The sequence below is a fragment of the Petaurus breviceps genome, unplaced genomic scaffold (assembly GCF_028583685.1).
Source record: "Petaurus breviceps papuanus isolate PSGF00001 unplaced genomic scaffold, PetGlider_PUasm1.0 108, whole genome shotgun sequence".
NCBI classification, from domain to species: Eukaryota; Metazoa; Chordata; class Mammalia; order Diprotodontia; family Petauridae; genus Petaurus; species Petaurus breviceps.
This window is the reverse complement of record NW_027185593.1, coordinates 3420271-3445384: the sequence shown is the minus strand read 5'-3', so window position 1 is coordinate 3445384 and position 25114 is coordinate 3420271. Positions and strand designations below refer to the sequence as shown.

Genomic DNA, 25114 nt, shown 5'->3' with positions numbered 1-25114 from the left:
TGTCAGATGCTGTGTAGGGTATAATCTGAAAGACATAGGCCCTAGTTGGAGAGAAAGGGCATAAATATGTACAAATTACTAAGTGCCTAGTTAAAATAGCACAAGATAATAGGAGACTGTTAGACTGTATAGACATTAATTGCTATAGTAGTTTGGAGATAGGACAATCAATTGGAAATGGTCAGGAAAGGTTTTCAGATTTCTGAAACATACAGATTAAATGATTCTTGGGTTAAAAGTTCTCTAAGATTTCATCTCCTCTATTTTCCTACAAAATTTCCAGAAGTCTTAACCTTGCTAAGTGAATGAGTCAGGGTAATTCTCTGTGACATGGTTCTGCTGTGATTTCATTCTACAAACCCCTTTCTACCATTTAAAATTTATCCCCTGTATAATCCTTGGAAAAGGCTTCCTCTAAGTAAATTTATGCCACTTAGACCACTGATAACTGTAAGATTATAGAGTTGGGGGTCAACAACCTAGTTTATGCAACCCAATGTTTTTTTCTCAACCAGGGCCATATGAAACATGTCAGTATTCTTCCCTATATCAACTTTAAAGGTTAAATGTATCTCAACTTCTCTGAACCAGAGTCTATTATCCATGAAGTTGTGCTGATCTTTTCTGCCTTCATTTTTATTTCCTGTCAAGACCACCTCTTGGAATGATGAGTTTAACTAGTATTGCACTTGTTATTGATGATATTCATTTTATTCTCAACTTGCCTGCTCAGGGTTCAAAAGATGTCCTATAGGGGCAGCTAGGTGGCGCAGTGAATAGAGCACGGGCCCTGGAGTCAGGAGTACCTGAGTTCAAATCCGGCCTCAGACACTTAACAGGAAAAAAAAATACTAGCCATGTGACCTTGGGCAAGTCACTTTAACCCCAGCTGCCCTGCAAAAAAAAGATGTCCTGTATTCAGGGTTCAGGTCCAGAGTACTCCATGTTCTGCAGAATAGTATTGGGTGATTAAATTTGTTTGCTGTTCATAATTTTATGGATTTCATTTCTGTTCTGTTTCAGATTGTCTTTCCATATTTGAGTGTACCAGTCTTAGAGTCAGTATAAAGCAAAAATACATCTACTTCTACCTAGTGCCTTCAATACTTTAACTTATGTATAATCAGAAGAATTACAGAATATGATCTTTCCCTCCCTTAAATTCAGCAGTTTGTTGGTACCTCACTTTTACACATCTATTTCAAAGTACTTCCATGAATCTGTGACCTTATTGATATCTGCACTCTTTTGAATGGCAGTTTGCAGTTACTCTGAGCCATCTGTCCTGTGAGAATTATTTCCATGATTTCTAATAAATCCTTTGCAAGGAATCCACCCAGTGGGCCAGCAGGATGGCGGAGTTTTCCTCTAGGCCTCTTCACATGATATATGGATACTTTTTCAGTATTTGGATGGTATCTGTTAGCCCTTCTGCTCTGCGTGACCAGTCTGTCTCCTTTTGCATTTATACTTCTTTCTTGATGTCTTTTTCTATGCCATTCATTGTTGGTGTTAGGATTTAACTTTTTTATGCCCACCAAACATCTCTCCATTGGCTTTTAGGTGGCTAATAAAGTTAAGCATAGTGCAATCTCTACAACTTTAAGTCAGTTATATGTCTTATAAAAATGTAAACTCTTGTTTGAGAAAGCCTTTTTCCTCATGTTTTCATTAAAGATATCCTATGTATATAGCTATTTTGCATAAGTATTTTATAAGAGAGAGAAAAGTAGTTACTGCTTTCCTCTGTATTGTCTTTTTTCAGTGATTTTTTTTTCCAGTTCAGATACCTTGAGAATTGATCTGCCAACATCTTTGCTCTAACCATTTTTAAAGTACCATTTCTAATTCTTCTTGCAGTATTTTGAGGACTATGATGTTAAAGTTCAAATGGGGTGGCTTCACTGGAGTTTTTGGCAAAAACTTCTACAAAAAAAACAAATCTAACTTATCTTTTTCCATTTTTTTCATTCATCTCTTGTTCTCCTTCCACTTTTATCCTGAAATCTTTTTTCTGATAATTTGGCTTACTCGAGTCTTTGCCATCTTTTCCACAAGCTTATTTTCCCTCTAGTGCTGCTTGCTTTTTTTTTTTTTTTATGAGGCAGCATTACTTATCTTTTATCCATCTCCTCAGTGAGATTTTGCACGTGAGGTTACGTTCCTAATTACTGTTTGCCTTTGTTGCCATATTGCAGTCTTTACTTGGCAAGTAGATCAAATGCCTTCTCAGGTAAGGCAGTTTTTATGCTCATTTGGTCTCCTTGTTATGGTATTTGCATTACATTAAACTTCACAGGAAATAGTTACAGACTGTGCTAGCGTCTGTTCCTTTATTAATTTCTTGTTTTTCAGTATTAGCATATTCTGGTTTCAGTCAGTCATCTCACATTTATTTAGTGCCTACTATGTTCTAGGTACTATACTAAACACTGGGGATACAACAAAAGCCAAAAAAGTACCTGCTCTCAAAGAAATTTTTTTTTAAAGCAATCAAAATAAAAGAGATCTCAAAGTCCAGTCAGAGATACAACATGCAAACAGCTTAGGTATAAACAAGATCAATACGGGGTAAATTGGGGGGTAGACTCGGAGGTAGTCACTAAGATTAAGGTGGACATAATAAACTCACTATCCCACTCTCCACCAAGGTTCTTCTAACCCTTTTGAGCCTTCCTCAAATCTCCTGTAGTTCCTTCCTTCTGCCACTATCTCAGCTGAGGTTCTTGCCTCACATTTTACAGAAAAAATTGAGGCCGATTACAATGAGCTCCCTCTTTCTCATCTTCTGTCAATCAGATGGTATCTGTCACTAGCTACTCCTTTACTCTTGTTTACTCTTTACTCATGTGATGAAGATGGACAAAGATGAACCTCTTACTTAGTCTAACCCTTCTAACTGTTCAGAAAGTCCATTCCATCCCCTCTCCTCCAACAGATTGCCTTCACCATCATTTTTATTTCAATCTCTCATAGTCTGTCGACTCATTCCATACAAACATGTCCATGTCTCCCCTATCCTGACAAAACTCTCCCTTGATCCTTCTATTCCTACTATTTGTCCTGTATCTCTTTTGCCCTTTGTGGCTAAATTCCTTGAAAAGGCTATCTATAATAGATTCCTCCACTTTTTCTCCTTTTACTCTGTCCTTAACCCTTTATGATCTAGTTTTCTAACCTTTTCATTCCACCAAAATTGCCCTCTCCCAATTACTAATGATCTCTTAGTTACCAAATCCAGTGACCTTTTGTCAGTCTTCATTCTCCTCCGCTTTTCTGCAGCCTTTGATACTGTTGATCTTTCTTTTCTCCTATGTTTCTAGGACACTACTCTGCCTTCTCCTCTTACTTATCTGATCACTTTATCTTTGTCCTCTTTGCTGGATCCTTTTTCCACATCACATTCTCTAGCTATAAGTGTCCTTCAGGATTCTGTCCTGGGTCTTTTTCTCTTCTTACTCTATACTACTTCACTTGATGATCTCATCAGCTTCAATGAATTTAAAACTTAAGTTTAAATTACCACCTCTATGCTGATGATTCTCAAATCTACTTGTCCTTCCACAACCTCTCTGTTGACCTCTAATTTCACATGTCCAGCTGTCATTCAGCCATCTCAAACTAGATATACGGTAGACATCTTAAACTGAACATGTCTAAACCAAACTCATTATCTTTTCCCCTAAACCCTCCGCCACACCTACCTTCCCTATTACTATAGAGGGTATTGCCATTCTCCTCATCTCTCATGCTGGCAGAACGGGAGCTGCTTCACTGGATCCACACTCTCTTTTGATTCCTCCCCCCCTATCTAAGCTGTTGCCAAGGCCTGTTGATTTTACCTTTGAAACATCTCAGATAAGCCCCTTTCTCTTCTCTTAACATTGCTATCCCTCCCAATATAGGCCCTCATTACCTCATGCCTGGATTGTTGCAATAGCCTACAGGTGGGTCTGCCTGTCTCTAGTCTTTTCCCACTCCAGTCATCCTCTATTCAGTCACCAAATGACTTTTCTCTCTTTCTTTTTTTTTTTCTTTTTGGAGGGGGAAGGTAGGGCAATTGGGGTTAAGTGACTTGTTCAAGGTCACACAGCTAGTTTTGTGTTAAGTGTCTGAGGAAGGATTTGAACTCAGGTCCTCCTGACTCTAGGGCTGGTGCTCTATTCACTGTGCCACATAGCTGCCCCTCAGCTAAATGATTTTTCTATAGCACAGGTCTGATATTGTTAGACACACCCTCACCCCACTGAATAAACTCCCATGGCATCCAGTTGCCAGGATTAAATACAAAATAGTTTTCTTGAAGGTTATGCCCTTCATAACCTAGGTAACTCTTACCTTGCTAGCATTCTTACACCTTACTCCCTTACATGTGATCTTCTATCCAATGACGCTGGCCTCTTCACTCTTCCATGAATAAGACACTCCCTCTGTTGGCTCCAGGTATTTTCTCTGGCTGTTCCCCATGCCTAGAATACTCTGCCTCTTGACTTCTTCTTTGGCTTCCTTTAAGTCCCAGCTAAAATCCCATCTTTGCCAGTAAGTTCCAACCTCTCTTAATTCTATTGCCCTCTGTTAATTATTTACTATTAATCCTGTATATAGATGCTTTGTATATATTTGTTTGTTTCTGCTGTTAAGATTGTAAGGTCCTTGAGGGCAAGGACTGTCTTGTCTCACCCCCCCCCCCTTTTTTATCCCCAGCACTTAGCACATATAGTGCACTTAATACATATTCATTGATTATTGATTGGCTAAATTTTCAGCCTTGGGAATTTTGGGGGGAGGAGGTGATTTGTGAATTCTTTCTATTGGAATTTCATTTTCTATGTCCAGAAGTTCTGTGTAGTTTTCTTCTATTTCCTTCATTATATTTTTAAGGTTTTTTTGTCCTGTCCTATTCTTCTGGGAGACCTAAAGTCCTTAGGTTATCTCTGTGCATCCTGTCTTCAAGATCAGTATGTTTTGCTCTCATTATAGGCATATTTTCTTTTATTGTTATTTTTTTTTGCTTCTCTTCTAGTTTGTTCTTCATTTTTGTGTATTTTCATTCTCTCTCTCTGTCTCCCCCGCCACCCCCCCCAACCTCCCTCCCCCAACTGTGTCTTTTTGGTTAAATCTTGCTATTGCAGATTCCAATTTTTCTGTTCTCGTTATTTTTGCTGTGTAGGATATAAATTCTGCTTTTATATTTCTCATTTCTCTTTCAAACCACTCAGGAACATGTTGTGTAGTTCCATATTCTCAAATTCCACAGGGTCCTCACATCTAATGTTGAATCATTTTCCCTTATTTTGCAGTAATTAGATTCCTAAACTAGTTTATCAGATCTAGAGGACATATTTCTTAAGTTACTGTTTTTCCTGTTGGTTTATCTGTTTATATTCAAAGTCTTTGAGATTTCTTCCAACAATCTTTGATACTTTCAGTTCTCTCCTCTCCCCCGCCCCCCACCTTATTTTCCTTATCACTCACTTCTTAAAAACCCACACCCCCAGCTAGTAGATAGGAAGCAATTGAAGATTAGTGAGGAAGTTCAGTTGCTAGAAGGGGCAGTCTGATGGAGAAGACAGGATAGGATGGAATCATGTATGCATGTGGAGGGCTTTACCTTGGTAGAGGGAAGGATCATTGCTTTGTGTGATATAGGGCTGAAGGAGAAAATAGTAGTGGAAAGTATGAGTGAAGTGATATAAGAAAGCTCTCAAGCAAATAGTCTCAGTTTTTCACTGAAATATGAGGATAGGGTAGGGAGCAGCCATGGGACATTTGAGGAAGGATAAAAAGGTTTGGAAGAGCTACTGTGGTGACTGGGATAGTTAATTGATTATGGAAGTGTTAAAGGATTGCCTTGCCACAGTGAGGGCCCAGTTGAGATGATATAAATTTGCTTGGATTCTATAAACTTGGTTTGTGATTTTCTCCAGCTTTTTTCAACATCACATGAATAGGATCAAAAGAGGCTGATGGTATGATAAAACCATCTCTCAGCTCTTTTGTTTGCCTTTCCTAGGAGAATTGTTGAACAGCACTTCCATTTAGCTAAAAGCTTGTTATATCAGGGCTGCTAGGTGGTGCTGGCCCTGGAATCAGGAGGACCTGAGTTCAAATCCGACCTCAGACAACTTAACACAAAAACTAGCCGTGTGACCTTGGGCAAAGTCACTTAACTCCAATTGCCCTACCTTTCCCCTGCAAAAAAATTTTTTTAAAGTTTATTATGTCTTTTGGTTTCATTTATAGCAAGACTATTAATATTGATTTTATTTAATTCTTTAAGCCTTAATTTGACTTAGTCATTGGAATAACATTTAGAATATCACTAGTTTATAGATGATCTAAAATTTCTGGTTCTTTGTCTGCCGACCAAACACAATAATTTCAGGAACTAAGGGAAGCTACACAGAATTGAGAATGACTTTGTACTTGATGGGGTGAGGTGAGGAGTGTCATGTTAATTGAATTCACCACTTAGTGGCCAGCTTAGTCATGATGAATCTCTCCATATTTAACTAGTCTGGGCCTTGGACAGCATACACAATCTGTTTTGGATCATATTCAGAGTCTCTTCAGTATGACAGAACTTTCCAGACCTTGTACAACACCAGCAGGGACTTCAAGAATTCAGGGTCACCTCTGCCATAGTGAAGCATTTGAGTAGAACTTTAATGTAGAGCAGGGTCATGTTTGTATTTGTGTCTTCTCAGCTATACTAAATGGTAAGCTCCTTGAGGACACAATGCCTTATCTATTCCCCAAAGATGAGCGCACTGTCCCTTGCTTCAGTTACATTGAGTGTTAGACATCCATTCTTTTTTCTTTTTCTTTTTTTTCTTTTTGGAGGGGGGAAGGAAGGCAATTGGGGTTAAGGCACTTGACCAAGGTCACATGGCTAGTAAGTAGTAAGTGTCTGAGGCCACATTTGAACTCAGGTCCTCCTGACTCCAGGGCCAGTGCTCTATTCACTGTGCCACCTAGGCACCCCTAGACATCCATTCTCGGTAAGGTTAGTCATTGGTTTGTTGGTTTTCATTTTTTCTTTCTGTATGTTTCTCCTCATGATGATACCTTGCACATTGAAAGCTCCTTAATGTTTGTTGGGTGGGTTATTGCTACTTACAATATGTATCTTGATTATAACCATGCACAAAGTTGCTTATTTTAGCTTATGAGATTCTGAAAGTTAGAGACTATATTTTATTCCCACTTCATAGTGCCTAGTACAGTTGTGCACGAAAATAACAGAAATTATTTTGTGCTTTTTTTTCAATAGTAAAGTATTTGGGATTGCTTGCTATGTCCAAAATCCTGAAAACTCATCCTAAGTCTGTTCAGTCCCATAAGGATCTCATTCTCCAGTGTTTAGATGACAAGGATGAATCTATTCGGCTTAGAGCATTAGATCTTCTTTATGGAATGGTAAGTAGATCTTTTTTTTTTTTCATTTTCTTGAGTACATTAATCTATAATTTTTTATAGCTAGCATATTACCTATTAATGTGTGGGTCCAATACATGCCAGGTTTTTCCTGTCAGACATTTCTTATGTTTTATGTACTCCGTTTTTATTGTGTGAGTTTAATATTTTCAAGTTATTTGAAGAAAGAATGATAATTTTAAAAATCAAGAATTTTCCTAAAACTTCAGGTAAACCTCTGAAGAGTTGTATATTAAGGCATATTTCATTACACAGATAAACTTTTTAACATAGCGTATCATACAAAATACATTACCTTTACCTTCTTTGTCTTCAAAATACTGAAAAATAATACAAAAACATTGCATTTTTCATATAGTTGCTTTGTTTAATTGTGCAAAACTCTTTTTCCCCTTTTTTAAAATCTTTGTTGAAAAAGATGACTCACTGTGTAGGGAAAGGAAAAGAGATATTCAGAAGTAAATGTGATCTAAAACAAAGGATACCAATAAAAATAAGATTTTCAAAACACATAATTTAAAGATTTTTCTGTCATAATTATCTTTTGCTCATTAAAAATAATCATTCTGTGAAAGCACAACACATCATAAAAGCTGGCTTCACATGGTAAATCTTCCCCATAACTTGAATGGTCATTAAAGACTATTTAAATTGGGGCGGCCAGGTAGCACAGCGAGTAAGAGCACCGGCTCCAGTGTTGAGAAGACCTGGACATCGAATCCCGGGCTCAGACACTCAGCACCCACCCAGAAACACCTGGCCATGTAACCTTGAGCAAGTTACTTAACCCCAATTGCTTAGGGGCGGCCAGGTGGCTCAGCAAGTAAGAGCACCAGCTCCAGTGTCGGGATGACCTGGATCAAATCCGGGCTCAGATACGCAGCACCACACCAGAAATAACTGGCCGTGTAACCTTGAGCAAGTTACTTAACCCCGATTGCTGTAAAAAAAAAAAAAAAAGACTTTGAATTAACTCAATGCTTTCAGGTTATCTAAATACTGAGTAGATTTTTATTGGAAATCCTAGCAATTGGGACATTCTCTTTCCACAGGTATCAAAGAAGAACTTAATGGAAATTGTGAAGAAATTGATGATTCATGTGGACAAAGCAGAAGGGACAACTTACAGAGATGAGCTGCTGACCAAAATCATTGACATATGTAGTCAGGCCAACTACCAGTATATCACCAACTTCGAATGGTCAGTTTCCTGATTTTTCTTATTTGGACTTTTCAAAAACCTCTCATTTCTTGTTGGAGAACTTAAGACTCGGTGGTCCCCTCTGCCTCCATAGGTACATAAGCATTCTGGTAGAGCTTACCCGCTTGGAAGGAACTCGGCATGGTCACCTCATTGCTGCCCAGATGCTGGATGTCGCCATCCGAGTCAAAGCCATTCGAAAATTTGCTGTTTCCCAAATGGCCATGCTTTTGGACAATGCTCACTTGATAGCCAGTAACACCCAAAGGAATGGAATCTGTGAGGTGCTTTATGCAGCGGCTTGGATCTGTGGAGAATTCTCTGAGTAAGTCAGCAACTTAAAAGGGAAGTAGTGTTATAAGGGGAAATACTCACTTCTGGTTTCTAATCTCAGCTTTGCTTATAACTTTTGGCAAGTTTTCTTCCTCAGTCCAAATATAAAGTTCTGAATTGGCCCCTTATCTTAAAGTGCCACATCCCTTTTACTCACATCTCCTGCTAGTGTCCTCCTTCTGTAATCTCTCTTGGTAATTTATCAGCTTCCAGGAGTTTGTCTCTATTCAGATGACTCCAGTTCTATAGATCTAGCCTTGACCTGTCCCATGCACTTGAGTCCCACATTACCAAATGCCTATTGGAGATTTCAGCTCGATGTCCCATAGATCTCACAAATTCAGCTTCTCTAAAACTGAACTCATTATCTTTCCCTCTAACCTTTCTGTCTCCCAAATTTCCCTATTTTTTTTGAAGGAACCACCATCCTTCCAGTGTTTCAGGTTTGTAATCACTGTGTTACCCTGTGCTTCTTCTCCTCCTTCACCGAACAGTTCCTCAGCTGCCAGATCTTGCTTTTACTACCTTCTACATACCTCTTGCATCTCACCCCTTATCTTCCCTTACAGAGCTACCACTTTAGTTCAGTCTTTCCCCCCACACACACTTCTCCTCCCATCATTTCTCACCCAGAGTATTGTACCAGCTTTCTAAATTGTTCTCCCTGCTTCAAATCTCTACCCACTAGAGTCTCTCCCACACATTGCTGCCAAAGTAATTTTTCCTTAAGTACAGATCTAATCATGTGATTCCCCTACTCAATCAACTCCAGTGGCTTCCTATTGCTTCTAGTGTCAAATATAAGCTCCTCTGTTTAGCTTTTAAAGCTCTGCACAACCTGGTGTCACCCTATCTTTCTAATACCATTGGACTTTACTCTTTGCACACTGAAATCCAGCCAAACTGACCTTCTCTCTTTTCTTTACATATGATGCTCAGTCTCCTGTCTTTGAACTTTGACCTTTCTCCCTCATAGAATCTTTTCCTTTAAGATGCAGCTCAGGTACCATCTTATACATGAAACCTTTCCTCATTTCCCCAACTGCTAGTTCTTTCTTTCTCAAACTTGTTTTTATTTGTATTTATTAACTTTATTTTTTTTAGATATAGATAGATAGATGCACATACATATATAGCATGCATATATTTATATATACTTCTCCCCGCCCCCCCCAGTACCCCCTCCCTCCCATTAGAGTGTAAGCTCCTTTTGAGTAGGGATTGTTTTATTCTTTGTATTTGCAACCTCAGAACTTAGCACAGTGCCTGACACTTGTTAATTGATTGATTCCTTGTGATGGGAAGATGACTGGTTTCTGGAAGCCAATGTCACATGAAGCACAAATTCTAGCAGGTCCTACCAACCAGGAGAGATTTTGGTTGGGGTCCCATTCACAAACTTTTTCATGCAAACTAGCCAAGTATGTAAAGGCTCATCATGACATGGAGAACACCATGTGGTTTTTGTTTTCACCTATAGCAATTTATAAAGCTTGTAAGACCTCCATTAATACAAGTGTGAGTCATTGCAGTGCCTAGTCCTCTGCAATTAAAGTACCATAGAGAAAGAAAACCAAGTCTCTACAACAGTAGAATTGAATCCCAGACTTTTTCTTTTTTTGTCCTTTCAGACACCTTCAGGAGCCTCATCAGACTCTAGAAGCCATGCTGAGACCTAAAGTCACCACTTTACCAGGTCACATCCAAGCAGTATATGTGCAGAATATGGTGAAGTTATACGCATCAATTTTGCAGCAGAAGGAGCAAAGTGAGGAGAAGGAAGCAGCCCAGGAGATCACCCAGATGATGATTGACCGGCTTCCTCAGTTTGTACAGAGTGCTGATCTGGAAGTTCAAGAGAGGGTAATGGAACCAGAGGCACCCTTTCTCTTTCCCTCTCTTTGCATTTAATTTTAAATTAAAAAACCAAATACCTATGCATTTTTCAAATATTTGCTCTTAAATATATTTTCTGCATACCATATAATAGATCTATAAACCTTTTTAGCTACTCTCTTTTGCCTTCCATTTTCTGTTCATTCTTACATTTGTGTGTAGTTTTCTTATTATTTAGACATGGCTTCAGTCTTCTAGTATTGTTTTCACTTTGTCTTTGTTCATGTATTTCCAACTCTCTCTATATTTATCTTCATAATTTTTGTTTTTATTATAATATTCCATTGAAGGGTAGCGTGGTTAGTGAGTAGAAGTCCAGCTTCCATGCCAGGAAGACCTGGGTCCAAGGCTTACTCTGACACATGCTGGTTTTGTGACCCTGGGTAGGTCACATAACCCCTTAGTGAAAACTCTGAGACTTTGATCTGTTGAGAAGGTGCCAGTCTTCATTGCTAAGAGGTGGTTTCCTCATCCAGAAGCTCCTTACACCAGTGAAATTACAGGGCCAGTCTCTATCTCTATAATATTCAGTTTCATTGATTTGCTATCAATCTGTTTCTCAATTAGTGGACATTTAGTTTGGTTCCTATTCCTTGCAGTTACAAATAATGCTGCTATACTGACTTAGATCTACATATAAATACGTTTAACAGAGCTCATTTTCCATGGTGATACTCTTTGGATATGTTCTCAATAATGAGAGGAACTATGGGTTAGTAGATAGAAAACTAGCTGTAGTGTTAGGAGGACCAGAGTTTCATTCCCATCTCTGACACATTCTGTAACCCTTGGGCACTTAACCTCTTCTTGCCCCAGGTACCTTTGTCAGACTCTGAAGTTCTATGGCAATTGTAGGTCTACTTTGGTAGAAGGAATTTCCTCATTGGGAGCTCCCCAGTACTGAGGAAATCACAGCTCTAGACCCCCAAAACAAAATTATTTCCAGTGATAGGATTTGTCAAAGGGTGTAATTATTTTGATGGCTTGGGGGGAGGTAGATCATAAAATCTGGAGCTAGAAGGGCTAGTTGAGTTCATCCAGGTCGAACCCTGTAGGAGTGGTTTTTTGGTTTGCTTTTATCTATCTATCTATCTATCTATCTATCTATCTATCTATCTATCTATCTATGTATCTACCTATCTATCTATTTTTGCCTTTTGGAGGTAAATTGGGGTTAAGTAACTTGCCCAAGGATACACAGCTTTTTTTGTGTGGGTGTGGGTGTTAAGTGTCTGAGGCTGGAACCGAACTTGGGTTCTCCTGACTCCGGGGCTGGTGCTTTATTCACTACGCCACCTAGCCATCCCTTTTGGTTTACTTTTAATCAGTGAGTAAAGTAAAGCCCAGAAAAGTTAAGCAGGCTCCACCAAAGTCACATAGACCCTGAGCAGTCATGCTAGGACCCCAGTGCAGCCCCTATGACTCTAAAACCCAAGCTCTTTCCCATAACGCCATGAGTTTTGTCCAACAAGATTCTACCAGTTTTCAGTTTCACCATTGATGTATTAATGTAAGCCCTCTCAATGGAAGGGGAGACCAGCTGACTGAATTTTAATCATTTGCCTTTCCCCTAATTCTAGTTCAGTATTCTGATCATTTTCTGAGACTTTGAAGCTCTGTACTCAAAACTTCAATTTTCATGGAAAATTTAAAACCTTTTTAAGTAGAAAAGCTTTTTATTTAAGTGTTTTTTAAACATTAATGTTCCTTTTGATGATATATAAAATTTGCATAGGGATGCTTACCTTTTATCTTTTAAAAAAATTTATCTACTGAATATGGTGTTAATTTTATTGATAGTATAAATAGAACATAGGACTCTCTGCTACATAGATACCCTAGGGCAAGGACTGTATATGGGGTATGAGATTCCCGGTGTAAGGTAATAGATACAGGATATGGTCTCCCTCGTGGTCTCTGTCTTTTGCCTGGAAATAAAGATCTTTGTCTTTCTATTTGTTCCTCGGAGGCTGTATGGATCATAAAATCTACTACGTAATTACTATAACCATACTAATTATCACACCAGGAAATGAGCTTGACAGAATAGTCATTAAGGGTTATATAACTACATCAAAAGCAGAAGAGTGGTTATTGCTATTAAAGTTACAGGATAGATCTTAGTGTTGGTGTAGCCCACAATGTCCTTCATCAGGTCCTTGTTACATCCCTTTCTTGATATCATTATGTTTGACAGATTTCTTCGCTCATCAGATCTAGCTCCACAACAGATGTAATGGAAGTAGTAAGTTCATTATGCAGTCATGGCCTTGTTCACCAAAGCCTTGGCAACACCAAACCCTTCAGGCCATTGCTTGCCAATGGGGCCATCTGCTGTTTTCTGGTAGTTTGTGGTCACAAGTCCTTTCCCAGCCCTTAGTTACCATGAATGACCTTGGCTAGGTCATATAAGCAGTTGGCAGTGCAGGAAGGGTTACTGATAATCTTAAGAGAAGTAACATATTTCTTGTGGTACATTCCCTTCACAAGCCTGGGGACATCAGTGGAACCAACAAGGTTAATGATCCTTCAGAGGAATCCCCAACCTTTTTCATAGTGGAGAAGATCTTACTAACTGTCTTGTCTTGCATTCTTTTTTTTTTCTTTTTGGAGGGGAAAGGGCAGGGCAGTTGGGGTTAAGTGACTTGCCCGAGGTCACACAGCTAGTAAGTATTAATGTCTGAGGACAGATTTGAACTCAGGTCACCTGACTCTAGGGCCGGTGCTCTATATTCACTGTGCTACCTAACCACCTGTATCTTGCATTCTTGACCTTAGTGTCACCAGCTTTTCATTCTCACCTTTGGCAGTGTAGTTCACAAGAACTTATCATTAGGAGATCTACATTGAAACATAACAGCCCACAGAGTTGAAGTCAGGGTAGGGTTCATTTATGGCCATAGCATCCATTGTGCCTGAGGTGAATGCAGCCCTGGGTACCAGTAATCCGTGTGACCAAACCCATTGAGTCCAGTCAATCTCACGATATCTCATGATAGTCATTGCAACAGAGTGCACTGGAACCAAGCTTGAAAAAAGAGCTGAGTGGACACTTTTCCAAAGCACTTTGGCATCTCATTTTATCCTTATAGCAACGTCAGAAACCAGTACGATAAGGTTGTGATATCTCCCTTGTGGTCAGGCTTTAGCATGGTCTGGAAGAGTCGAATGAATACTTGATATGGATTCAGAAGACATGAGTTTAAAATCCTGCTTGGCTGCTTACTACTCATGTTCTTAGGGAAATTACTTTTCTTCTTGAGTCCATTTCTTCATCTATAAAAGCAGAGGTTCAGCCAGTTGATCTCTAAGGCTCTCTAATTCTAAAATCCTATGATCCTGTGGTTTTCTTGATGTTGTTTAGGTCTCATTTCTTTATGGGCTAAAAGGATCATTGATTTAGAACTGGAAGAAATCTAAGAAGTCAGTTGAGTAGTTTTATAGAGGAAACTGAGACCCAGAGAAGCTAGTGACTCAGCCTAGGTCACTAAAGGGACAGTTTTGGTATCCATGCCCAAAAAGATATGCAGAGCCCTATTTATCCTTTTTTTCAGAGAACTTTGCCTAAAACATTGAGTAAAAGTCCTAGGAATAAAATCTGATATTTATTTGTATTTATTAATTTACATATTTAATTATATTAATTTATTATAGTATATTATATTAATTTAAATATACTAATTATAATTAATATATTTATTTCTCTTCTCTCGCCTCTTCCAGAAAGTGAGGGAGTTTGACTGTTTCAGAGATTCTTAACCATTTTTGTGTCACAAACCCCTTTGTCAATCTGATAAAAACCTTTGGATCCCTTCTTAGAGTATTCTTAAATCCATAAATTAAAATACCCAGGATTCTGAGAGAAATAAATTACATTGAAAGAGTTACAAAAATAATATTTTAAAAACAAATTCATGGACCTAAAGTTAAGAATCCCTAAATGCTCTCTTAAGATAGCTTCTAGTTCTTATATTCAAGAATCCACAGTAGCTCCAAACTATGATATTCTTTGTTCTAGGGTCCCTTCTTGTTCTGAGATTCTGTATTCTCAAGTACTCCCACTTTTAAGACTTTGTCCTGTAGGACCTTTCAGTTATGACATTACATGTTTTAAGCTCTGCTAATCTATGAGATCTATGGTTATTATACCTTAAATTTTTTTCTCCTAATTTAATGTTCCCAGTGATGTCTCATTTCAACTCAGTAATCATAATCAGCAAGTGTTTGCTCTTTCAAAAATACTTGTTTTAATCAGCCAAAATATGCCTTCTCATCTTCCCACTGCTTCACTCCCTCTAACTGAGAACACAAGAAAAATAAAGCCTATTACTAACATGTATAGTAATTCAAAACAAAATTCTTCATTGGCTGTGTCCAAAAAATTGTTTCTGAGTCCTTTACCCCTCTGTCTGGAAGTGGATAGCATGTTTCATCATTAGTCCTCTGGAATCATGATTGGTCGGTTACACTGACAAAAGTATGATAATATTGCGTCACATTTATATCCCATAACTTCTTCATCCAATTCCTAATCTGTGCTTCCCCTCAGATTCCCATTCTTTGTCACTTCACAAAGAGCTATAAGTATTTTAACATATCTTTGTTTTGCTTAGGGCAAATCCTTCCCTTCTACCCTCAAATTCTCCTCCCCCCCCCCTTTCCCTCTTATTTCCCTGCTGAGTAAAATGCATTTTTGTGCCCAACTCTATGTGTATGGGTCTGTGTATTCCTTCTTTTGATGAAAATGAGGTTCATGTCAGCCACTTTCTTGTTTGTATAGATTTCTGCTTGCACACTTTATGAGATAATTTCCCCTAACCTTCCTTTCTCTCCCCTCCTTTCCTCTCCCAATATATTCCATTCCCCTCTCTTTCCATTTTTTTCTTAATATTATTAAGACATTAAAGAACCATTTCCAGACCTTATCTCCTTGGACTCTATGATACTTGATGATAGAGTTCTGAGAGGATATATATATATATCATCTCATCATATTTGAATGTAAGCAGTGTATCCTTGTTTAGTCTGTTATACCCATTCTTTTGTGTTTACTTTTATGTTTCTCCTCACTCTTGTATATGAACTTCATCATTTCTACTCAGCCCTGGTCTTTCCATCAGGAATGCATGGAAGCCCTCTATTTCATTAAAGATTTATTTTTTTCCTTTGTAGGATTATACTTAGTTTTTCTGGGTAAGTTATTCTTTTTTTTTTATTTAATTAATTTGTTTATTTACTTTCAGTTTACAAGATTCAATTCCACAATCCCTCGAGTTTCAAATTTTCTCCCTCTCCCTCCTCCCCACCATGGCTTCCTGCAGTCAAATATAGGATCTATAAATGCCTTCACATTAGGCATTAGTCAGGTTGTAAAGAAGGATTATAACCAATAGAATGAACAAGGGGAAAGAGGAAACAAAACAAGAAAAAGGAAGAGAGCAAGCAGTTTGCTTCAATTCACATTCAGACTCTATAGCTCTTTCTCTGGATGTGGACGTCTTTTTCCATCATGAGTCTTTCGGAATTGTCTTATAACCTTACATTGCTGAGAGGAGCCCAGTCTATCAAAGTTAGTCATCACATGTATGATGTGTCTGTAATTGTGTACAAAGTTCTCCTGGTTCTGCTCTCCTGTGATAGTAATGGCAATTAAAGATTCCCCTGTATTGGCTTGGTTTTCAAATTGATTGTGCTAAAACCCAGAGTTTTAGCACCTGTGGGATGGGCTTGTTGATGTGAAAAGAAAGTCTTGAACTGGGAGGAGCTGGTGATGTAGATTTAGAGAGACACTAGAGAGAGGCGGAAGATCTTTTTGGAAGCAGCACCTCGTGGAGAGAGAGAGACTAAGAGAATTGCTGGTGGCCGCTTTGAATTGCCCTGGACTTTTGAGACCTGCCCCCTGAGCTGCCAAGGACTGAGGAGACATGGCTGTTTTGCTGGTACTTTGTCTGTCTGTTTTGATGTTATTTTGCCAGATTTGTCCACTGGTGAAAGACTGTCCTTTTGTTGAAGAAGTCCTGGAACCTGGCTGTTCGCTAAGAAGGCCTGCGACTGTCCTGCAGACAGAGAGTGAATACTGTCCACTGGTGAGGGACAGTACTGTTGTTGCAGGGGTCTGGAGACTGTCCTGCAGACAGAGTGAATACTGTCCACTGGTGAGGGACAGTGCTGTTGTTGCAGGGGTCTGGGAGCCTTTCTGTTGGTTCAGAAGCCCTGAAGAAGGATTTTCTTGTTGTATGTTTACAGAAATCCTGGGAGAGGGCTTTGCTAATGTGTTCAGGGGTTCTAGGACTGTTCTACAGACAGAGGATAAATTCATGAAGGGACTGGCAATGTATCTTATGGCCTTGCTAAGCCTTGTCTCCCCAGGAACTAAGATTGCTGAGAACTTGCCTCGTGTCAAGATGAAGAAAAGACCTCCATTTGGGTATTAAGTGCTGTGTTTAAACTTGATGTAACTCTGGGGTAGATTCAATTGTGATCCAGGGGTGGGGAACTTTTGACCTTCTGTTTGGAAACTAATCTCCATTTGAGAAAAGGGGCTTTGTGGTGGACTTAATTAAGGTATAGCCTAGGGGTGGAGAAGTATTTAGAACAGAGACTTTGTAATTGATTGAATGATTGGAAGGTCCTGGGGTGGGGTAGTACTTGGAGATTATTTAATCACACTTAGTAAATGCTGTATTTGGAATGATGTCATGTTTCGATCTTCTCTGTTCTGGGTTTGTTACTGAATAAAATAGAGAGCACCTATGCTGGTATTTTGAACCTGGGAAGTTGCCTTTGCTTGGTATTACATTACATCTCCTCACTCAGCATCAGTTTATAGAAGTCTCTCCAGGTTATTATGAAGTCTGTCTGCTCCTCATTTCTTATATAGCACAATAGTAATCTATTACATTCATGTACCAGAATTCCCCAATTGATAGGTATCCCCTGGGTAAGTTATTCTTGGCTTGAACTTAATATTCTTTGCCTTTTGGGATATTGTATTCCAAACTCTTCTTTATAGTTTCCTTTATAGTAGAGGCTGTTAAAACCATGTGTGATCCTGACTGTGAATCTTTTGTAGTTGAATTAATTCTTTCTGCTTCTTGCAGTATTTTTTCCTTTGACCTGAAAGGTCTAGGTTTTGACTATGATGTTCTTGGAAGTTTTCGTTTTGGGATTTCTTTTAGGAGGTGAATGGTGAATTCTATTTCTATGGTTCCTTCTGGTTCTAAGAGCTCTAGGCAGTTTTGAAATATGATTTTTAGGCTCTTATTTTGTTCATGGTGTTCACATAGTCCATTATTAAATTTTTTTCCCCTTAATCTGTTTTCCAGGTCAATTGTTTTTGCTATGATCTGCCTCACATTTTCATCTATTTTTTCAGTCTTTGGACTTTTGTTTCAGTACTTCTTGTTGCCCCGTGAAGTCATTGGCTTCTATTTGGCTCATTCTAATTTTCAGGGAGTTTGTTGCTTAGGACAGGTTTTATAGTTTTTGGGCCAAGCTGTTAATTGTCTTTCCAGTTCTTTCTTCCATAGTTCTCATTTCTTTTCAAATTTTTTTTCTCTTAAGGATTCTCATTTAATTTATTAACGTTTTCTAGACCTTTTAAAAAAATTCTTGCTTCATCTCTTCCAGGAATTCTAGTTGAATTTTTGCCCAGGATATGTTTTTCTTTGAGTTTTTTTTGCTTAAAGTTTTTTGGAGTCATTGTCTTCTTCTGTGTTTGTATCTGCCACCATCAGTAGTTTCTAAGAATTGCTTTTTAACCTCTTTTTTCCTAACATCTGTTTGGTTTGCAAAATTGTCTTTGTCTTTGGTCATTCTTGCTGTGGAAGAAATTATCTGTGGGTATTAAAGAAACATTCAATTCAATTTGACACATTTTAAAATCACCTACCATGTGCTAGGTTCAGTTTAACACAAATTTATTTTCTATGACTCATAAACTATGCTGAATTTTAGAGAATGCAAAGTCAAAACAAAACTAAGGAACTTGAATTCTGCTGTGAGACTCTGGAGTAGAGGGGGCGGGGTCTCTTAGAACAGGTACAAAAATAAGTGGATATAAGATAATGTAGGGATGGGAATAGTACATACTGAAGTTGAAGACAATTAGGAAGGGCTTTGTGTAGGAGGCTGAGATGAGCCTTGAATGAAGCTAAGAGGCCACGGTGAGGGTACATTCCAGTGTACTTGGCTTCAGGCCTCAGAGGTGACAGACTGAGTTTTAGGGAATACCAGATAAGTTGGCTTAGCTTGACTTTTGTATGTGAAGGGGAGTATAATGAAATAAACTTGGAAAAGTATGTTGGGGCCAGATTGAGGAGGTCTTTAAATGTCAAATTGAAGAGTATATATTTTATCTGAGAGGCAGCGGGGAGCCCTTTGAATTTAGACTAGAAGAGTAAAATATTGAGACCTGAGAAAGATACTTTTGTCATCTCTGGTAGAGGCTGGATTATAGAGAAGCAGAGGTGGAAGCAGGGGAACCAGGGAGAGGGTTATTGGAATAGCTTAGGTGAGAAATGATGAGGGCTTTAATCAAACGAAGGTAAAAGGGACAGAACCTCAGAGGTGAAAGAGAGCTCATACCAACCTATTACCTAAGCAGGACTCCACCATCTCCCATTTGTTTGAACTTTCAGCAACTCATTCTATTTTGGGATAGTTTTTGTTGTTAGGAAAGTTTTTCTTCCATATAAAGCCTTATTCTCAGCACTCCCTGGGGCCAAGCAAAACAAGTCTTAATTAATCCCCCTTCACCAAAGCTATGTATGTCATGTTCCAGAGGGCCCTTCATTATTCTCATTGTTCGTATTGCATATCTACATTTACTTTAGTTATTACATTGCTATATCTCATTGCCCTACATCTTATTAATGTTCTTCCTAGTATGTGACACCAGAACTGTACAAAAGGCTGCAGATATTGTCTGACCATAGTAGAATGCAGTGGCACCATCACTGCATTAGTCCTGGACACAGTGCTGCTATCATTGGAGCCTTAGATTTTATTTTTTGATTGCCTTGAAAATACTGTTGCTTTTTTCCAAACCTGTTGCCTGCTGAAGCCCTCAGGTACTTTTCAGAGAAATTGCTATCTAGACGTACTTCCTCCATCTTATACATATGCAAAGCTGTTTTTTGGTCCAGATATAAGATTTACCATTTATACCCATTAAATTTCAATTTACTGGATTCAGTCCAAAGTTCTAATCTGACAAGACTTTTTTGGAACCTCATTCCTTTAGAAAATATATTAGATGGGGGCAGCTAGGTGGCACAGTGAGTAAAGCGCCAGCCCCAGAGTCAGGAGGACCCGAGATCGGTTCCAGCCTCAGACACTTAACACCCACACAAAAAACTAGCTGTGTAACCTTGGGCAAGTTACTTAACCCCAACTGCCCTCCAAAAGGCAAAAAAAAAGAAGTATATTAGATGTTCTTTCTAACTTTGTTTTGTGTGTGTGTGTGTGTGTGTGTGTGTATGGGGGAGGGAGAGAGAACCAAGGAGGGAAGAAGGATGCTATTAGTTTTATTAAGTGCTTAGTATGTGCCACATACCGTACTGAAAACTGGGGATATGAGCCCAAGCAAATAGGAAAGTCCTTGCCGTCAAGGGACATTGTGTTGGAGAAAGACAGCACATAAAAGGAGATAGAAAGGGGGAGGAGGAGGAGTTAAGTGGTATCCTTGCTGGGTCACATATGCAGCTGAGAAGGTAGAAGCCTCCAGAAAGGGAACAGTGGGGATGGTAGATATGGTAAGCATGCCACCTGTACCTTTTATCCAGCACAAGACCAAGTGCACATTCCTGGGAGTGCTACTGGATGAACTCTTTTAAGTGACTTCAAAATGGTGATGACTCCTCCCTTGTTGAGTTTTAGCTCACATTCTCCATCTTGTCCACACAAAGAGCACAAGAGACTTTGTCAAGTACTTTGCTAAAATTTAGGTAAATGAGATGTGTAGAGCATTCATGTGATGATCTATCTTTCTAATAACCTTATCATAAAAAAAATTAGATTAGTCTAGCATAACCTGTTCTTTTTTTCTTTTTCTTCTTTTTTTGGTGGGGGGAGGGCAGGGCAATTGGGGTTAAGTGACTTGCCCAATGTCACACGGCTAGTAAGTTTTAACTGTCTGAGGTCAAATTTGAACTCAGGTCCTCCTGACTCCAGGGCTGGTGCTTTATTCACTGTGCCATCTAGCTGCCACACATAACCTGTTTTTAAGGAGTCTAGATTGGTTCTTTTTGAATATTCCTTTCCTAGCTGTTCAGTTTAATCTAGATGTTCCTTTAATAATGTTTAAGAATTTTGCCAAGAATTAGTCGTTCTCATTAGACTATATAGTTTATAAACTTCATTCTTTTTCCTTTTTTATTTGAAAATGGGAACATTTACCTTTTATAGTGCATCTCCTCTTCACTATAGTATAAGAACACTGATGGTAGCTCATTAGTCATACCCTTCCTTCTTTTAATACCTTGGAATGTAGTTCACTTAAACTTGACTTGCACTCATGAAGTGTGACTAGGTACTTTCTTACTATTCATCTTATCGTAAGTATATCAGCATACCTTTAGTTATTTTGTTCAATTCTTTCTAGTTCAAATAATGTTCTCCTTGGCAAAGAAAACAGAAGCAAATAAAGAAGAGTGACTCAGCCTTCTCTTCACTGTTATTGTTGTTACCATCTGCCTTGAACAGCCTCTTAGCCTTTCTTTGTGTCTCTCATTTTTCTCAGTATAACTTTTGAAAAGTTCTGAAAATCTTACTGTCTTCAGTTTCCTTTCTTAAAATTTTTAAGACTTGTATAGAGTAGATTTTACATGTTACTTTAAAACCTCTCCTATTTGTCTGCTTCCGTCTGGCCTTCTATTTTCTTGAGGGTTGGGGTCTTTTTTATGTTGCAGCCTTTTTGCCTTCTTTTTTTGCATCACTATTGCTATCACCCACCTACCCTTGCCACTTCAGTTAAAAATCAAAGAGAAAGATAGAAACTTTCTTAACAAGAAGTATAGTCAAGCAAAACAAATTCACACAGCATCTTCAATTGTCCCAAAATGTGTATCTCTCTGTACCCTATGTCTGTCACTTCTCTGTCAGGAAGTGGGTTGCTTTTTTCACCTTGAGTTATGGTTAGTCATTACATTGTTTCTGTTGTTACTTTCTTATGCACCTAGAATATTAGCACTAAATTGTCAAACAGCTTCTTAACAATTACTTAAGCAAATTTACTTTTCTAGATTTCACTGGACTCGTGCCTCTGCATTTCAGATTCCTATACTTTACATCTGAAATGCTTAGAAATCCTTCATTTTATTGAAGGTCAATCTTTTTCACTACTTTTGATTATACTTAACTTTTCAGGGGGTAAATTATTCTTGATTATAAGGTCACTTTTGGAATGTTGTATTACAAGATCTCTTGATTTTTAGTAGAAGTCATCAGATCTTGTGGGATCCTGATTATGTTTCCCTGCTACTTAAACTACTTTCAGGCTATGTGAAGTATTTCTTTTTAGTGTGGTAGCTCTGGATTTTGGCTAGGACATTCAGGAATTGTTTATTCGTATGTTTCTCTTAAATCCTATGTTAGAACATCGAAGATTTTACTTAATTCTGTTCTTTATATCAGGAATGCTTTGAAGCCCTTTATTTCATTAAAGGCTACATTTTTCCCTGGTAGGATTATACTCAGTTTTCTGGGTAATATTTTCTTTTTTAAAGCAATTGGGGTTAAGTAACTTGCTCAGGGTTACACAGCCAGGTGTTTCTGAGTGGGTGCTAAGTATCTGAGCCCGGATTCGATCCCAGGTCATCCCAACTCTGGGGCTGGTGCTCTTACTGTGCTACCTGGCCGCCCCTGGGTAAGATTTTCTTAACTGTAAGCCTTTATATCCTTTGCCTTTTGGAATATTATATTTCAAGCTCTGTGCTCCTTTATAGTTTTGACTGCTAAATGATGTGTGGTCCTTATTGTGGCTCCTTGGTACTTGAACTCTTTCTTTTTAGCTACTTGGCAGTATTTTTTCCTTTAACTTAGAAACTGGTTATTAGCAGTAATATTCCTGGGAGTTTTCATTTGGGGATTTCTTCTATTTTTTTTTTACTTTAAATTTTGTTTTAATTTCTTGTTGTTTCCTTGGCTTCTGTTTGGTCCATTCTGATTTTCAAGGGAGTTTGTTGCTTGGGCAAGTTTTTATATCTCTTGGCCAAGCTGTTAATTCTCATTCTAATTCTTTCTTACATAGTTTTCATTTCTTTCCCAATTTTTTTCCTCCAGTACTCACATTTCGTTGACAGAAACATTTTTTACCCCTTTTTAAAAATTCAAGTTTCATCTTTCCCAGGAATTCTAGTTTAATTTGTGCCCACGATGTGCTTTCCTTTGAGGTTTTGTTCTAGATGTTTTGAAGTCATTTTCTTCTTCTGCATTTGCGTCCTAAACATGATATCATAACTCCTTATGGTGGGTTTGTTTGTTGTTGATTCTTCCGGCCTGCTTCTTGACTGTGGACTTGATATTGGGGCCAGGCTCTGGACACTTCTGGAGGGAATGTCTAGGCTGGCCCTGTTGTTGCTTTTTGGATGGTACAGACAGCTCAGACTAGGGATCTGCAAGTTTTCTGTTTTCACAGCGTGGTCTGATCTAGAGCAAAATCTGATTGCCTCCTTATGTTTCTGAGTTCTGCATGTTTCTAGCCTAGGTTTGGGGCTGAGCAGCAGTAGTAATAGACTGTTGATGAACTCAACAAGCTGAGTGAGTCTGTTGGTTCAGAGTGAGAGAGCTATAGGTTTCCTTTTTGTCTGCTGATCCTGCCCTCTCTTTTCTTCTGCAGGCTTCACTCTGAGCTAGAAACGGAACTGAGACCCTGCTGTGCTCCTAGGATCTGAGCCACAAAGCTACTGCTAACTTCTGATCTTCTCTTTCAGTACACAGCCCAGGGTCTGCAACTATAGAATGCTACCTACCCCTACAAGCAAGTTATTTCCTCATTCTACCCTAGACCAACAAAGCTACCCATTGACACTTGTTTCTGCATCCACCATGAGGTTATGGTTCTCTAGTATGGATGTGGGGCCTCCTTTTGCCTTGGTGTTGTTTCCTGAATTGCAATTCTCTGCACAGCCCTGTGTCCCTGGCCAGACCCCTGTCTCTAATGTCCACAGACCTCTGCTTTCTCCCTGTGCCAACCTGAAATAGAAAAATGACTCTCTGTGGCTGTTTCTTGGGTTTCCCCATCATGTTTCATCTGGTACATTTTCTAGATCTCTTTAGATGATTTAGGGGTGGAGGAGCTCACTGCACTTCTTCCTGTTTGTCTGCCATCTTGTTGTGTCCTCCCCCTGTCACCCTAGGGCCTTGTTTTTTATCTTGTACTTCATGTAGTCTTTATAAAAAATCTTTTTTCCATTGAATTTTTGCTTGTAAGTTTTACAAAATTACTTTCCACTTGAGAGATCTCCAGATTTGCAATACTTTTTGATACTAGTTGCTATTTTCTTTAATTTACTCATCCCTCCAGCTTTAGTTTCTTAATTGAGACTTTGTGGCCAGGCCAAGCTCTGTCTTTTGCTGCAAGTGATTAGCTCTCTTGATCTTGCCTGGTCCCCCTGAGTTCTTTTGCTAGCCTCTACCTTCTGGGTTTAGGGTTCTTTCTCCCCTCCATCACCTCTCCTCCCCCCTTCCCCCTTAAATCTTTGAGTTCTGGATCTTCACTTTTCTATGACATCTCAGCACAAACTATTAAGGATCCTAGAGCCTCTGAGTATCAGCTGATCTGGTGTAAGTATGTTCTGGGACTTCCAGTGTCTCTACTGTGGGACTTTTTGATAAACCTATTGCTTTTTTCCGGGAAACCCTTCAGTCTTGTCTCCATACCAAGAGACTTGCAGGCTATAAGTGTCCAGTCTCTGGTTGCACTGATGTGTACTTTGCTGGAGGGGCACCTTTAACCAAATTACCTTTGGGCTTCCAGTTAACTTTGTGTAGTTCTTGGGTATCTGAAGTCACTTGTAGTTTCCTATTGGATTTCTTGATCATTATTCAGTTTGATATAAACTTAAGGCTTTTGCAGGAGTTGGGTATTTGGGAGCTGACAATTCTGTGACCCATTCAAGCAACCATCCTGGCAAGAAGTTCTTTGTCATTGCCTGCCTTCCCTCCCTCCCTCTTTCCTTCCTCCCTCCCTCCCTTCCTCCCTTCCTTCCTTCCTTCCTTCCTTCCTTCCTTCCTTCCTTCCTTCCT

At 38.9% G+C, this 25114-nt stretch overlaps 1 protein-coding gene across 1 annotated transcript in view; it reads left to right on the top strand.

The window, feature by feature from the left end:
• Window positions 1–25114, top strand: part of AP3D1 (adaptor related protein complex 3 subunit delta 1) — a 152472-nt gene that overhangs the window by 88465 nt on the left and 38893 nt on the right. Inside the window, exons 12-15 of the mRNA XM_069073499.1 lie at window positions 7274–7419; window positions 8490–8638; window positions 8733–8963; window positions 10603–10834. Of these exons, the coding sequence (XP_068929600.1) occupies window positions 7274–7419; window positions 8490–8638; window positions 8733–8963; window positions 10603–10834 (758 nt within the window). The remainder of the gene's footprint in view (window positions 1–7273; window positions 7420–8489; window positions 8639–8732; window positions 8964–10602; window positions 10835–25114) is intronic.